The following is a 16,409-nucleotide window of genomic DNA, read 5'->3' as shown; positions in this document are numbered from 1 at the left end:
TGAAGCTGGAGACTTTGGGAATCAATGGGCAAGCAAAAAAGGGAAATCACGCACGAATTCGCCAAAGCCATTCGCCCACCTCCTGCGGTGCTGGGCCCTCGGGGCACCCCGCAGCGCGCGCTTTGGGGACTCCTCGGTCACTTTGCTTTGTGAACGGACTGGATGGGAGAGCTTCACCTTCCTCGCTCGGACTGTATCTCACTCTGGCGTCGCTTTTCCTTTCCACCCCGATCACGTTGCCACAGGACGGGTGCTGGGCCCCGAGGCCGGGTGGGCGCCCGGCGCAGACCCCCGCAGGCTCCGTCTCCATTTCCACGTGCTGTCTGTAACGATGACCTTTGTAGAGTCGTTATTTCTGTAGACTTTGTTTATCTGTACCAAACTTTGTAGATCCTGTGAGATGTTATTTTACCGAAATCACTCGAGTCTTTACTAGCAGCGTGTCGCTCTGCGGCGGGCGCTGCTCGGAGCTGGCGGCGGCTGGCTCGACGCTCAACACTAAGGAGGTAGTGTTCGATTTCCCTGGCGATGTTCCACGGGGGCATTACTGTATTATGACTTGATGTTGCCGCATAGACTTTGAGATATACGATATTTTGGGGGGTTTTGTTGTTCGGCCTACGTTCTCTTGCATAGTGTGAAACCTGTAAAGCTTGGGTAACCTGTACATAGGTAGCTTACTGTCCACTAGGTATAGTGTACTTAGACTTGCCTGTAATATTTTAGCTTCTTACTGAATGTGTGTGACGGTAGGACCATATAATTTTTGTACATTCTATTTACCGAGATGTTGGCCTTTTTTTTGTTTGTTTTTTTTTGTTTTTTTTGTTAATTTTCCGACTCCTTTGGAATTCCGATGTGGTTTTTTCGCTTCCGTGGAAGGGTTCATTTGGGAAGGTTTTTAACGACATTCCACTGATCTCGATGAACTTTTTTGCTTGAGGTTTGACTTCAATAAATCGTTCTGAATGTTCCGAGGCCCGGCAGCTTCCCGACAATTTTGGGGGGGGGGGGGGGGGGAAGAACCGGGAGGGGGGGGGAACCGGGCGGGGGCCGCTCCGCCCCGGGCTGAGGCGGAGCCGGGGCCGGCGCCATGCGGGCGGGCGCGGGGCTGGCGGCGGAGGCGGCGGCTCGGGGGGTGCTGGGGGCCGCCCTGCTGTGAGTCCGGGACGGGGGGACACCGGGGGGACACCGGGATGCCGGGGGGGACACCGGGGGCCGCCCCCCGAGCCGCCCCGAGCCGCCCCGGTGCCCCCGCAGGGTGCTGGAGGCGCTGCCCCCGGTGGAGCGCGCGGTGCCGCCCGAGGAGCTGCGGCTGTACCAGAAACCCTTCCTGGAGGCCGAGCGCGTCCCCGCCGTGCCCATGTTCGTAAGTGGGGCTGGGCTGCAGCGCTGCTGGGCTGCCTGTGGCCGTACCGGAGCTCCGAGGCAGGGCTGGGGGCCAGCGGCATCCCCAGTGCTTGGGGTCCCTCAGTGACCACGCTGGAAGGGCGCCGTGGCGTTGCCAAAAGGCACCGGTCACGCTCAGGGGCTCCGTCCTCGTAGCCCTGCCGCCCAGCGTCGCCTTCTGGGTCTTACCCGAGCTCCTAAACGCCAGCGGAGGCTGCTGTGCGTTATCGGTCACGGGGCTGGGTTACAAGGTCCACGCTGTGTGGTTCCTGTGAGCAGTTCCTGCTGCGTTTAAATCTGCTTCGGCCCGACAGATCTCGCTTTGGTTTTGTGGCAGTTCATCGCCTTCCTGTCGCCGCTGCTGCTGATCGGCCTGGCGAGGCTGCTCCTGGGCGCTGACCACGAAGACACGCGGGAGGCCTGCCTGGGTGAGCTCCTGCCTCCCCCTGCCCTCCTGCTGCCACCCTGGGGCCGTGCTCTCGCGGAGAGCCCTTGGCTCTTGCCAAGGTTTGTTTGGGGTTTGTGCAGCACTGACGCGAGCTCTCTGCTCTCTCCTAGCTGCCAGCCTTGCTCTCGTCCTCAACGGGGTCCTCACCAACACCCTGAAGCTCGTGGTGGGCAGGTGAGATGGTTGGCACACTCCTAGCTGCACGGAGCGGGGCTGGGAGGTGTGTGCTTGCACAGTGGCAGCGCTAGGAAGTGGGAGTAAGGGCTGGAAGCAGAAGCTGGACATGCTCAGCCTAGAAACAAACGTGTTTTTTTCCAGCTGTAAAGATAATTTAGTATTAGAACAGATATTGGCAGGGATCTGCTGTCCTCTGAGCATCATTTAGACGGGGTGGCTGCACCTCTCCGTGCCGCCTGGCAGGATGTCACAGTGCCACCCGTGCTGCGTGGCGTTCCTCGGGCTGTGAGGGGGCGCATCGAGGCCTCCCGAGCATCCTCTGGGCTACCTGCTTTGCTTCTCTGCCCCAGGCCGCGGCCGGATTTCTTCTATCGATGCTTCCCGGACGGACGAGTGAACGCGGAGCTGACGTGCACGGGCGACCCCAGCATCGTGGCTGAGGGACGCAAAAGCTTCCCCAGCGGCCACGCTTCTTGTAAGTCCTCAGCATCCCCAGGCAACGAAGCGTGGTGAGCAGAAACCTGGGGATAGGGGCTTGCTTTCATGCACCCCACAGCTCTGTCTGCATTCATTGGCCTCCTGAAGGGTAACCTGAAGCTGTGTGTAACTCCTGGGAGGAGAGATGCTTGCCAAGCACCGGCTGCTGGGGCTCCCCCCTTGCTCAGGAGCTGCTGCTTCCCTCGGCTTCCCTGGGCAGGGCAGATGTTCCTCCACCAGCCCTTCTGCTTCTGCAGGGCAGAGGGCACAGCAGAGCCCAGCGCCGTTCCTGAAGCAAATCATTCTCTTCCAGTTGCCTTTGCTGGTCTCGCCTTCTCTGCCTTCTACCTGGCCGGGAAGCTGCACTGCTTTGCCCCCGGGCAGCGTGGCACAGCTCTGCGGCTCTGCGCCTTCCTCCTCCCCCTGTTCCTCGCCACCCTCATCGCCTTGTCCCGCATCTGCGACTACAAGCACCACTGGCAAGGTGGGTGAGCTGCGGGCCCGGAGGGGGCGGGCACCGCTGGGTGCCCTGAGCTGAAGAACAGCGTGCTGGAAAACATTGCCGAGGGGTGTGAGGGCAGAAGGAGGCTCACTCTTTCCTGGTCTTGCCTTGCAGATGTGCTGGTTGGCTCGGTGATCGGCTTCGTGCTTGCGTACCTCTGCTACAGGCAGTATTACCCCCCTCTGACGGACTCCATGTGCCACAAACCATCTCTCTCTAAATCCAAGCAGCTGCCAGCGCACCAAGAAAAGGCTGCGACTGCCAGCTTTCACCTGGACGTCTAACTCTGGGCTCTGTCCTGCTGGCACCTTTGGGAGGCTGGAGGAGGTTGGTCGTGGCCCGCAAGAATTGTCTCAAAGGGGGATGAGCCTGAAAACCAAACGGGAACTCTTCTCTGCGGCGTTGGTAAGTTGTGCTGTCCCAGGGCCTGTGTTTAGTTTCTGTGAGTTTTGTAGGTGTCCCTTCCTCTGGACCCGATGGAAGGTGAGGTTAGCAGCCCGCGCCAGCAGGACAGCCCTGCGGAAGGTCCTGAAGCTGGAACCTGGAGCAGTGGGACTGTGCCGTGCCCTCTGGGGGTGTTCCTGGGCCAGACAGCTCGGTCAGATGTCCCCCTTCCACCCACCCTGTCCCACTCCTCCTCACGGGAACTGTCCTAACGATTGTAGGGCCTATTTGGTGCCGGGCTGCCGTGCGTCTTCCCAGTCAGAGCTGAACTAATTTAGAGTGATAAGTGCAAGGCTGCAGCCTTTAAGCACGGCTTAAGTGCGGGAGAGAGAAGATGCAACGAGCGTGATTGTTCTGTGCATTATTGTGCTACCCTGGTTTTTGTTTTTTGTTTTTTCTCCAATTTGGTGAATAAATGAGTTTAATTTTTCAAATGAGCTGTGGTGCTGAAAACTTCACTTCAGCGACTGGGCTTATGGCTTTATAAACAAACCATTTACTCTGGTATGTCGGCGTGGGTCTCTAGGTGGGGATTTCTCTTTCTTTCTTTGCGGCTTTAATCGAGTTGTGAAGAGATGGCAAGCAGCAGAAAATGCAGTAGTGTCTTAGAGCATCCTTTCAATGGTGTTCTCTCCCTGGGCCATGGTTTGCTTTGTCATACACTGGAAAGGCAGAGTGCTGCTGAGAAATCCAAGGTATGACCCTGCAGCTTTAGTAAAAGTTACAGAAATAGCTTAACTTTCCCTTAAAATTAGACAAATGTAAGTTCTTCAGCCCACTCCCTCTCCTCCAAACATGAACACACCAGAGTCATCTATTTATTTATGTTGGCTTTTACTGGAAAAGACATTAAATAACATTTAAAATTCTTTTTTTCTTCCTTTCTGTTTTTGTTTTTTTTTTTTTAAACAAAGTGCATAACTTAAAAAGCTGATCATGAGTTGAATGTCCCATGTTAAGACTGTTCCTTTTCCTACTCTTGTAGGAGACGCTTTAGCAATCAGTAATTCAGGCTCTGACTGAGCAGCATGTCTGTTTCTGCCGTCAGGTAAAAGAACAGCTTCAGTCCCTTTGGGGTGGGAGGAGGTTGGAGGCTGCAAACAACACCTTTCAAATAGTGCAAATAACGTGGTACAACAGAGGACAAACAAACCGAGGCTGTGGAAACAAGGCTTATTACCCCATGCAGGGCAAAAGTCAGGGGGAGGGAAGGGGGCTTGGCTCTTCCCAAAGGCTGTCCCGTATTATCAAAGCAATGGCCTTACACGTCACCGAAACATCCGCCTCTGCCCTGCTCTGTGCTCCAGCTCCAGCCCAGGCAGTGAGTCAGCCTGGATGCTTTTGGTCACAAGGCATGGATCACCTGGGGCTCTGGCCCCGCTGCCCTTAGAGCAGAGCTAACAGAGCAGCACGCTGCAGCCTGCGCTGCACGCAAAGCTGCTTTTGCTTCTTCAGTTTTGCGTGTTTGCAAACTAAAACAACAACTGGAGCCTGGCTGGCGTGAGATCCCTGTGGGATCCCCTGCAAAGCACGGGAGGGAGCTGGCCCTCCAGGCCTCCGCAGTGCCTGGGGCAGCTGCTTTCCCCCAGCCTAACTGGAGTTGGGAGCTGAAGGTAAAACTTCCCTCATGCATGGTTACACCTAGCTGCTAGCTGTGGTCCTGTGGGAAACGCACGCGGTGCCTGGGGGGGTCCTTGGTGTGCTGGGAGGCTGCTGCCACGGTGTTACAGCAGGCAGGAGCCTCAGTAGGTCAGGTACTCACAAACATGCCACTCTCACCACTTGTTGATGGGGCAATCCCGCCGGGCACAGCCCAGCATCAGCGACAAGGGAATGAGGACAGCTGGCACACAACCTCCGACCTGTTTACCAGATGCCCCTGCTCCTTGTCTGCGCTGCCCAAAGGCTGCAGCGTGAGCCTAGTGCCCTGCGCTGCGGCAGGGAGAAAGGCAGCGCCTCGGCCCTCTCCCAGGAGAAGGCAGCATCTCCTTCCCTCGGCAAGGCTGCGAGAGCTCTCTCCGTGCTGCGTGTTTAAGGCTTTTATTTCGCAGGGTTGCAAGCTCTCAGTTGTGTCGCTAAGCCCGCAGCAGGGTTCAGGCCCCTCCTATGTCAATTCCTAGCCCAGGCACCCGGTCTGCATCAGTGCTGCAGAGCTGGTGAGAGAACCTCAGGGTGGGCAGACAGAGCTCAGGGCTGAGGAGTAGTTATTGCACAGGGAGTCACAGTGTGAGTGCTGTGTGTGTGTGTGTGTGAGCAGAAGTGGTTTCCTTTAATTATTTTTTTTCACCCTACCCAAAACGGAGGAAAATCGTCCTTATCTCCAGGTAGCAGCAAGTACTGGGGAAGCAGCATGCGGGACACAGCAGCAGAGGAGAGAGGAAGGCAGAGAAGAAGTCTGGACTTTCCTGGTGAGTACTCGGTTGAATCATATCTAAAAAAGCCAACAGAGAACACAGGAATAAACTCAAAAGCCCAACACAGATCCCTGCCTTGGCTGCAGGGCTGTAAGTAAGGAACATCATTCCCTCAGATGGACCCCGTGTCCTCTGAGGTGGCCCAGGAAATCTGGCAGAAAAACACAGCCAAGGTGACTTACGTCAGGAGGCCAGAACAGCCCAGGTTGGTCATTGGCTTCCAGGCAAAGGTTGATCCAGTGTAACGCCTTGGGTCTGGTAGATCTCCTTCAGAACCAGCAGGACCGTGTCCTCTGACTCCCTGGAGGAGGGGGACACGGGTATTAGAGGGGGACACTTCCCTCTGCTCTCAGGACATCATGATGGCCACAGGGTAGGTGCAGCCTCTGCCAGTGCCAGGCAAGAACACAGCAGCCTCCTTCCCACCCCCCATCCTGCGTCGGTATGGACAGGAGTGTACCTTGCTTCCTCAGTTAAAGCTTTTCTTATTATGTTGGCTTTAAAAATGAACCATTCTGCCGATATGGGACAGAAATTTGAAGCTTGACGGCTACGCAGAAGCTTACCAGTAGCAGAGGTGCCCTTGTAGTGCAAATAAATACTCGTTAAAGCTCTCGATGGGCTTCTCCTGCAGCACGTAGTCGATGCGATTCCCTCCATTCAGCCTCCCCACGTTGATGGGGGAGGCCTCCTCCTTCGCTGCTGGCGGGGGCTCTTCTGGCTTTACATCTGGAGGGGCGAAGAGGAGTGTGCTTCAGCCACGGGGCACCAGCACCCAGCAAAGTGCAGCCCATAGCCGTGCCCCCCCACGGACAGAAGGAGGAGGGAGAGTTCACAGCATTTGAAGAGACTACCGGGGTGCAGCTTGAAGGCAATCTGCTGAGTGCAGAGGACAGCAGCAGCACCTGGCTTTGGCACCAGGACGGGTAACGGGCAGCCCTGAGGAGCCTCTCAGGGGGCTGGTGGTGATGCTGCATCCCTCATTCCCCACCGCCCCGTGCCCCCCACCAACCTGGTGGACCCGTCTGCTTCTCCACGCTGTCCTCAGCCTCCTCTGCCTCCACGTCGGTGCTCCCGGCCTCCACAGCTGGCAGCGGGGCGCGGGTGAAGGACTGCCAGGCCACCCGCAGGGAGCCCAGCAGGTTGTTCTTCAGGTCCACGCTCATGCGCGTCAGCCCCTCTTTCAGCTCTGAAAGGCAGGGGCTCGGCGTCAGCCCCGGGGCTGCGGCTGCGGCCGGCTGAGGAAGCAGCCGTGCCCCTTACCTAGGTGCATCCTCTTCCTGCCTTTGTGGTGAGGCAGCAGCATGGGCTCAAACTCCACGTCCGGGACAATCATGGGCTCGATCCTGTACGCCACCGGGTCGAACTGTGCAGAGGAGGAGGGCAGTGAGCGAGGCGCACACCGTGCCTCCCGCACAGGAGGGCTCTGCCTCCTATACCTACGGGGTGGAAGATGTTGAAGAAGCCTTTGCAGGTGGGCAGGCTGTAGTTGGGGTTGATCCTCTTCACTCCTCGCACCGTGAGAAACATCCCAATGGGAGACCCAAAAGCGAAGAAGATGGTGGGCTTGTAGATCAGCTGGGGATAGTTTGCTGACACCTAGGGGAGGGAGATTTGGGTTTGTTTCGTGAGACAGACTCCACGCTGGTGCTGCAGGTGCTTCGTTGCTCGAGGACAGCGACGAGCTCAGCCCTTACCTGTCCTAAGCCGATGTCCCGGTACTGGCAGTCCCTGCTGTCACTTGTGCCATCGGGGCCAGCCTGCCCGCTGTGCCCCGGCGCTGCTGCGCCCCGCTCACTGACGCCCTGCAGCAACACAGAGAGAACCCTGCAGGGGCAGATCCTGCAGCGAGGCCGTGAGCTGCCCTCACCCCTACCCCTCCAGAACCAGGGCTGGCGGTGGGCAAGGTGAGAAGCTCCTCCTGAGCACCTTCCCTGTGTCAGAGACCCTGTGGGAGGGCCACATCCATAACACTAGCTCCAAACGTGAGCCCCTGAAAGCTGTCTAAATAGGAACAGCTGGGAATGAGGCGTTTGGGGTGCTCAGGGACTGAAACCTCACATCCCGCATACTGTGATCGTAAATGGTGATGCTGCTCCTTGTCTGAGTGAAGAGACGTGGCCTGGGTGAAGGTAAGCCACCCAGACAACATACCTGCCTCTCCTTCTTGGAGCTGATGTAATTGAGGATCTTCATTCTTGGTCCTAAGGGAATTCCCACTTCTTTAAGGTTTTCCTCTGTGCACAAGAACTAGAAAATAAGCAGCGCAGCTGTTAGCCCTGGAGCAGAGAGGTGTGCACAGTTCTGTTCTGGTCTCTATCATTCTGCTCCTGCTGCACTCCAAAGAGAAGTTTCATGTGCAAGTGACTCAGTACCAGGAAGACAGGTGGGAGGACTGGCAAGAAAAACAAAGAAGAAATACAAGAGATGGCAAAAAAAAAAAAATAATAACAGAGCTCCTTACCAGTGCTTCCCTGTCCATTTTCTCCTTCTCAAAAACATCGCAGTATTCAGACAGCTCCAGCTTCTTCAGAATTTCTTTTAATTCCTCAATGCCTGTGTTGCTTGAGGCTGTCCTGGAGCCCTGTGAATAGAGCCACCAGGGACTGTGCTTTCTGCTCATTTATTTTCCTGCATTTTGGACCTTCTCCTCCTTCCCCCGCCCCAGCACAGCTCCCCACACGGTGCTGTGGGAATGCCCTGGCTCCCTGCTCAGCCAGCAAGCTCCTACCTCTCTGCTCTGCTCATCCTCCTCGGGAGCAGCCTTCTGGTTCGTCAGGAGATCAAACAGAATTAGTGACCCTGGAAACAAAGCACAGATAGATCGAGCATCGGCATCTAGTCAAGGAAAAACCCCGAGCCATCTCCCTTCAGGGCCGGGAAGACCAGTGCCCTCCCTGCTGCCATGCTTCGGGGACACCGTGGTGACAGCCACTTCGCTGGGACAGCGGGGAATTCCTTACCCAAGCTGTGACCCGCGATGGAGACCCCCCCTTTGAAGTGGGGGTTCCTCTGCAGGAAGAGCTGGTAGAGGCGGTTCATTTCGGACGCCACCGTGTCCACGATGGTCTGGCAATAGGTGGAGCTGTTGTAGAAGAAAACGTCCAGGATGGTGTCGTTTATGAAGTGACGCAGGCGATTGATGCTTGGCAAAGTGATTCGCTCCAGGTCCCTGCAGGGGCCAAGAAGAGGAGAGGAAACTGCTGTCAGAGGTGCCCCTGAACCCTAGCACATTTCTAAGGCAAAACTGAAGCTGAGGGAAGGACTGCCACATCGCAAAGGATGTGATGTTGTAACCCAGATTCCTTAGCAGAGGCTAAATCTGGAGCACAGCCTGTGCCCTGCCTGAGCACCCAGGAACGTCCCTAGGCAGGAGCACAAGAGCCTGTCCGTCCTTCCCCAGGAACCCAGCCTGCTTTCTCCCCTTCCTAGGGCACTGCAGAGCGGTCTGTAAGTGCTGAAATGGAGTATTCCATTTCCAGAGGTCCTATTTAAAGAGATGCGGATGCCCATGGCCCCTTCTAATCTTAGCTAAGAAAAGGCAGAAGCTTCTTCCCTCTGTCTGCATGCTGATCAGATCAGACACCTGCTGCGCTCTGCAGAGCCGGGCTGGGCAGAGGGTGGGGGTGTGCACGGGGTGCTCCTTGCCCTGGTCACCCGTGCACACACAGCCCCAAATACTCACGGCTTTCCTTTTGTCTGCAGCAGCTGCCACAAAAAGCAGCATTTCGGTGGGAGGGGGCTGGCTGCGGACACTTACACGTCCACCCCGGTGGAGTGGAGGGAGCTGTGCCAGTTCACGGGCAGGAACTCCACGCGGCCGATCTGCTGCTGCTCCTGGGCTTTCTTGAAGTGTGCTTGCAGCATGCTCAGGGAAACGTTCCTGAAGTCGTTCACTGGAAAAAAAAAACAAACGTGAACTCTTCTCAAGAGCAGCAGGGCTACAGGGCAAGCCTGCTGCATCAACAACACTTAATAAGATAAAAGAAAAGATCATTACCAGGGGAAATCCCACCAGGGTCTTTAAGCTGCTGCTACCCTAAGACCTTGAATCTTTAACTACAAGATCAGGGGAAGGCTCCATGTCCTTACATGTGTGTTTACTGGATTTTGCTGCCCCATCTGTAACAAGCCTCCTTTCCACGTGTGCAGGGCTTTAACCCGGCAGTCAAGATAAGGAAGGTACTTGTAGGAATTTAGAAGAAAGAAACCATTGTGAAGGTGCACATGTTAGAAGGGGAATCCTAAGGGAGATGAACTTGAAATTACTGTTTTGAGGAGGGTGAGAGGCTGATTTCAAATGAGCAGCCTTGGAAATAGTTTCACTGGATGAACATATAGAAGAACAGACTGCGTTAAAGACAGCCTGCTGTGAAAAGTCCCAGCTGCCTTGATTTGTACAAGTTAGGTGGTGTTGGGCTTCCAGGCAGTTTCGGTGATGACCTCTCATCAGAACTGAATGTCTCGGAACTACAACTACAAAACAGGTCAGGCTGGAGTTCATTCTGCTTAGTGTCCTGCCTCCAGTACTGATCAGTGCTGGATGTCTGGAGGAGCACACGACAACAGCACTCAACAGCTTCCTCTTACACTCCCCTAGCCTGCAGGGATTTGCACTTCAGGGATTTCCTGAGCCGGAAGCAGCGTCCCTGGGGTTTTGTCCAAAATCATGCCAGAGGCTGCCGGGCTGGTGTTACACCCAGCGAGATTAACCTGGAGCAATAAACTGAGCAGGTTACTAATTAGTTTAGCAGGTTTAGACAGTTGGAAAATCTGTATCCAGTTTGGGAAGCTCACTATTTTGAGCAGCAGCGGAATGCAGTGATGAAAAGTGGTTGCCCAAACCTTTCCAGATGGTAGGATTTAATGGATTAGCAAGCATTGTATTCACACTCCCCATTGCAGTCAGCAAATTCAGCAGTGCAGCTTGCCAAGATGAGTGTCAGGATGGTTTGAATGCGCTCTGACAGCGATTCCCTCTGTCCATGCAGAGGGTGTACTCGCTGTGCTGAACGCAGAGCATGGAAGGAGCTCCCCGGCCAGGCTCACCACCTACCACACTGGACGATGCTTCTGAACCGAATGTCGCAGGCTGGGCCGATGCCGTGCACCACGAACACCAGGTGATCGATCTGCAGAGGCTCTCCTGCGGATAAACAGGAGAGGTCAGGACACAGACCCTGCCAGAGACCACCACTGAAGGAGGAGCCGACCCGGTGACACCACGTGCTCTGCAGGACAGTGCCAGCCTGCCATCCTCATCTCAGTCCAGGTTAAAAAAAAATAATTTAAAAAAGTGAGTTGGTGCCCAGAGCGTGTGCCTTAAGGCAGTGACACTTCTCGAGTTTCTGACCTCCTTGTCCTGCTGAGTTCTGTCCTGCTGAATTCCCCTTCCCACCTGGGATGGGTCCAGATGGAGGGGACAGCGCAGGAAGGTGAGGTAGCTCGAGGAGCTTCACCCATGCTGTCACTCTCCACGTTTGGCACAGGGAGAGGGCACGACCCCGAGGACTTGTTGCAGCTGCCCCGTGCACAGCCTTGAGTCACCCAGCCTGAGCACGGCCGAGGCTCAGCGCTCGGGCAGGAGCTGCCTCTCAAGCATTTTGGTCCCGACTTCCCACACACTTTAGTTTGCATAAATGCTTTCCCAAAGGCATACGCACATGGAAAACAAAGGCGTTAAATGGGAAAAAATGCCTGTCCTCACCAACAGGACAAGTCTTGCAGCCTGACAGCAACTCAGAGCTGATCCACGGCTGCAGAGACAGGGAGAGCACACGAGCCAGACAGATTCCAGCACGGAAGGCTGGGTGGTAAGCTTTGGTGTCCCCAGCACGGAAGGCAACTCCCTCCTTTAAGAGCATACGTGCCAAAACCTCAGGAGTAATTTCAGGCACCCCGGCACTCTCAGCAGCTCTGGTTTCAGAGCACAGGAGCTGGGAGCAGCTCTCTTCCCACGCGTCTGCCTCCTCTCTGCACTGATGTGCACTGGGGCACTACGAAGGTTTCTAAAAACCTTTCATATCCTTTTGGCACAAAACTTTTAGACGTGCCCTTCATTGATCAGGATTATGGATGTTTCTGATGAGAAATTGTGTGGAAAACAGACTCGCTAGCTTTGGTTGGGCCTAAGGGGGGGAGAAGCAAGCTCACCACTGGGGATCTCAACGGCGATGTTTTCTACTCCTCTCTTCACAGTCCGAGGCCGACCTTGTTCTGTAGGAGTTGAGCCCCAATCATCAGAGGTGGCAACCGGGTGGTAGTGCACCATCAGCTGTAAACAAGGAGAGCCTGTCATTAAGCTGCAGCGCACGCTGTGGTTAAGCAGAGGGGACGTTTCGCTGCAATGGCTGATACGGGAGGTATGGAGAGGTCCCAGGTCACGCTGCTGTAACCGAGCTGCTACGAGCCCTTTGCACAGAGTGAGAGGTGCCTGGAGATAAACATTACAGTGTGAAACACCGCTGGCATCGCCCTCAGCTCTACAGCAGGCAGGAGAGGGGAATGCCATTCAGACAAAATTGATTTCTAAGCAGAGGTGGTTAAAAGAAACCACATAAAAGCAGAATGACAGGCTCCCAAGAGAACTAAGGGGAGGCACGTGATGGCTTTCTCCCATCGCTGAGGAATGTCCTCGCCAGTCCGCAGAGGGATCACTCTCCTCACCTTTGGGTTGTGCAAGATGATGATCTCCCTGCTGGGGGACTCCAGTTTCTTCTTCCACTCATCCAGGGTTACAGCAATCATGTAAGCTTCCTGAGGAAAAGAATGCCCCCGTGAGTCAGCTGGAGGTATGCCTATGAATATTCAACCACTTGAGACATTTCCCATTCATTTTAAGGCATCACTTTGTGAAAGAGGAATAGAAATCAGCTAGGTCGAATTGGGGAAGCAACAGGGTTATCTAAATATCACCTCCTAGGAAGTCTCTAAGATGTCCCCATCTCCATGGCAGCAACAGACTTCCCCATAAGAATCAGTTCAGAACTGTGTTTTTGGCACATCGGGATACGGACGATTGTAAGTAAGTGCGTAAATAAATACTCTTACATTTACAACTCCTTTGGGCTTGGTGGAGCTATGAGCGTGGCGAGGATGATTCTCTCAGGGAGAAGTTGTAACAGGCAGGGTCAGGAGAAAAAAAAAAGAACAAGGATGCTAGGGAGAGGCTGCAAGCAAGGCCCGAGCTGCACGGCTCGCAGAGAACAAGCGGGCTGTTGAGGAGAGGGATGCAGGATGCTGCTGGGTGGGGGCAGGAGGAAGGGGAGGCCGCCGAGCTCCAGCAGGCCAGAAGGGAGACAGTGGCAGTATTTACAGTTATGTTAATCAGCTGTGAAAATGTCCTGCCAAAGCCTCTTTTGAGTTCATGTCCTCAGGCGTGACCGCGGTGCCAGTAGCCCCATATGGAGTTTGGGATGTCAGGGCCAGGGTTTGACAATTAGAGGGCACGGTGGATGCTGTCAGGCAAGGCGTGTTTACCTCCAGCTCCTCACTGAAGGTCTCCGAGTAGGGAATGTACTTGTTGTCCTTGTCTCCCTTGTAAAACCAGGTGCAGCGGCGCACCTCGGACACCTCCTCCTCCCAGTACACCGCCACGCGCTGCCTCTGCTTCAGGTGAACGTCGTACCGACCCCCCGACGTCGGGACAACCACGGCTTCTTTCTCTCTTCCTGCAGGAACCAAAGCCCGAAATTACTCACGAGAGGCCCACGAAGGCAAAATACCAGAAAGCTTTGTGCTGTGCACGACCAGAGGGCTGCGACCGGAGCACCTTCCGTGGGCAGCACACGAATACCATGGATGAGAAGCGGCAACAACCACCCGTGTTCCCAGTACTCGAGCATGGGGAACGGTGCTGGAGAGCATCCCAGGAGGGATGTGCCCCACGTCAGACATCCCCCAGGTGAGCCGAAAGCACCGAGCCCCTGGCCAAGCACGAGGGCCCTGTCCTGAGCCGTGCCGCTCGTGCCAGGCACCGCCACCAGCCCACACGGGGACATCTCCCCGGTGCCACTTGCACCATCCCATCCCCGAGAGGGGGGGCCCTTCACAGCGTGATTACCCATCATTTTAATCAATTACCCATCATTTTAATCAATTACCCATCATTTTAATCAATTATACATCATTTTAATCAATTATACATCATTTCGGGCACGTGCCGCCAAACCAGGTCGGCGCAGCCACTGCACCCAGTGCCCGGCCGCGTTGGCAGCTGGATCTGTGGGGGTGCCGCCACCTCCCCGGGACCCCCCTCCGCACCCCCACACCTCGGGACCCCCCCAAATCCCCCCGGCGTGCTGCAGCCCCCCCGAGAGCCCGGTGGTGTCCGGGACCCCCACTGGGACCCCCCCAACCCTACCTGCACCGTGCGCCTCCTCCAGCCGGGCCGAGTCCTGCCCGCTGAAGGGCACCCAGCGCTCCCGGGGCTCGGCGGCCTTGCGGTAGAACCAGTGCGGGACCACCGGCTCGTAGCGGGGCTCGGCGGGGCCGGGGGGGGCCGCCACCGCCACCGGGGGCTGCTCCGGGGGCTGCTCCCGGCCGGCCATGGGCACCGGGCACCGGGCGCCTACCGGGCCGAAGGGCGCGGGCCGGGCCCCGGCTGCTGTCGCCCCCCGCCGCCCCCGTTCCCGTTCCCGTTCCCGTCCCCGTCCCCGTCCCCGTTCCCGAGGCGGCTCCACCGGCGGCGCAGGCCTGGCCCGGCCCCGCTCCCGGCCCGGCCCAGCCCGGGGCGGCGCTCCCCGACCGGGCCCCGCCCGCCGCTGGGCCCCCGGGATGGGGCCGGGGATGGGGTTGGGGTCGGCCCCACAAACGCGACCCCCCCCCGGTTCGGTGGGGCCGGAGCCCGGTGGGCCCCACACCGTGGCAGCGGCTGAGGGGAAGCCCTTTTAGAGGCGGGGAGCCCGGGGGCTGGGGGGAGGTTTGCCACGGCCCCTTGGCAGGAGCACAGAGCTAAAAACACCAGTGCAAAAAAACCCAAATCCTCGTTTTTCCACCCACTACGAGCATCACCCATACAGCCGCTCCGCTGGGCACCCATGGGTGCTGCGGCCCCACGGGGACCAGCCTGGGCCCTGCTCTGAGGGGGTGGAAGGCACCAGGAACCCCACGGGGACAGCAGCAGGGGATTTCTGCAGGCTGCGGCACCACCGGTGTGCCCTAATCCCATCGCTGCCCCCCTGTTGGGCAGGGATTTGGGGAAAATGAGGTGACCCCATCTGCACGAGGGCCATGCTGGTGGCTGCTGGGCTGGAGGCGTAATTCGGAGTCACATCTTCAGAGAGCTGCCCCGATAACCAGCCCTGCAGGAACACGCCGCCGTGTCAGCACGCTTTTCAGTTTTATTTCGTGTGATTTTGATTGGGGTTTACATAACCCCCTGCCAAGTCCTTCCCATACACAGGGACTGAAGCTCCGGAAGAGGAAATATCGTGAAGGGATTTGTTACCTGGATGGGTTCGGCACCAAAACACCAAAAACCAAAACCACCTCCCCTCCTCCAGGCGTTGTCTGCTGGCATGCCACGCGCATACCTCCAGTTTTTCTTATGATTAGATAAAGTTATCGTTCCTACCACATCTCCGCAGCAGGAAAACCTTTGCACCAGTCCACAGAGCGCTGGTGATACAGCGGCTGCGTGTGCAGCTCTGTGTCCTCTCCTAGCTGACTGCATTGCAGTGCTAGAGAGGCTGCGAGGTACCCGGGGTCGCTCCACGCGCCTCCTTGCACAGGTGGAGCCGAGCTGCCTCTTCTGGGCAGAGACGTGAGCAGGAGAGCAAGCAGGATGCAGTAAACAAAGCAGCTTTGTGATCGATGCAAATCTGGCTGCTGGGAGCGAAACCGGTGTCGAAAACAAAGTTGCAGCCAGCTCCAGGCTGACTGCATCTGGCCGATAGCTTCTGCCCTGCACCAGCCTTCAGGTCACCGCCGCGTCCTCCAGAACGCAGCAGCCGCCTGTTTGTGGCCACGGTACTCAAGGGGCAGTGGCAGAAAGAGCTGTGAAAGCTCAGCGGTAGCGGGGGGAGACCTCCCGAGGGCTGGCGGCCACGCTGTGCTTATTGCAAGGATGTGTTGGGGGTGAAGGCGAGGCTCCAGCCCTGCCCGCTCCTCCTGGTGGGTTTTGCAGGGGCTGATTCGGCATCGTGGGGGCAGACCCCCTGTTAGGGGCTGGGTGGGGGCAGGCTGCGGGCACCCCTGCAGCTCTCAGTGCCGTACAGGGCACCGGTTCAAGAACCGAGTGATTTCACTTTATTTCATCTTCGTTGAGGTGTGATTAACATAGCACCTCTTGCGAGAACAAATTCCAGACCGTGGCTGGATCCTGCTTGAAGGGAACCCAGGCCTTTATTTCGACACCCACGCCAATGAAACAGAAAACGAATGTGGTAACGGGGAGAAACGAGCTCTTTGGTAACTCCTTGGAGAGCACTGGCAGCCTGGGCCTGGACGTGGAGCTGAACCTGGGAGGGCAGAAGCGAGAAGAAGCAGCGTGAGGTGGGCAGGCTGAAGCACGAAGCCAGGGGAGCACCGGGGGCAGCCTTGGTTAGGACCAGCTCCG

General features: G+C 56.8%; 2 protein-coding genes across 3 annotated transcripts; one reads left to right on the top strand and one right to left on the bottom strand.

Annotated features, from left to right (window-relative positions):
• The first annotated feature begins 1,087 nt into the window (after positions 1–1,087).
• On the top strand, positions 1,088–3,874 carry PLPP5 (phospholipid phosphatase 5). Of its 2 annotated transcripts, XM_084302250.1 has the most exons (8): positions 1,088–1,158; positions 1,261–1,369; positions 1,727–1,817; positions 1,948–2,011; positions 2,365–2,489; positions 2,805–2,975; positions 3,108–3,320; positions 3,449–3,874. In XM_084302250.1, the coding sequence occupies exons 1-7, from the start codon at positions 1,094–1,096 to the stop codon at positions 3,275–3,277; spliced, it is 795 nt and encodes a 264-aa protein (XP_084158376.1). In that variant the 5' UTR covers positions 1,088–1,093; the 3' UTR covers positions 3,278–3,320; positions 3,449–3,874. The 2 variants fall into 2 exon arrangements, with proteins under 2 accessions (XP_084158376.1, XP_084158375.1); XM_084302249.1 differs by having other exon boundaries at positions 3,108–3,874.
• Positions 3,875–4,240: 366 nt separating this feature from the next.
• Positions 4,241–14,539, bottom strand: DDHD2 (DDHD domain containing 2). Its single transcript, XM_084302242.1, has 17 exons — positions 14,214–14,539; positions 13,331–13,521; positions 12,518–12,607; positions 12,005–12,125; positions 10,908–10,997; positions 9,612–9,747; positions 8,815–9,023; positions 8,583–8,653; positions 8,316–8,435; positions 8,006–8,101; positions 7,549–7,656; positions 7,295–7,450; positions 7,115–7,217; positions 6,864–7,040; positions 6,418–6,580; positions 6,034–6,152; positions 4,241–5,868 (listed from the first exon to the last, which is right to left on the bottom strand). The coding sequence occupies exons 1-16, from the start codon at positions 14,398–14,400 to the stop codon at positions 6,062–6,064; spliced, it is 2,109 nt and encodes a 702-aa protein (XP_084158368.1). The 5' UTR covers positions 14,401–14,539; the 3' UTR covers positions 4,241–5,868; positions 6,034–6,061.
• Positions 14,540–16,409: the final 1,870 nt, after the last annotated feature.

Source organism: Netta rufina (assembly GCF_964035555.1).
Source record: "Netta rufina genome assembly, chromosome: 27".
NCBI lineage: Eukaryota > Metazoa > Chordata > Aves > Anseriformes > Anatidae > Netta > Netta rufina.
The sequence above is the reverse complement of the archived record's forward strand: the minus strand, read 5'-3'. Positions and strand labels throughout refer to the sequence as shown.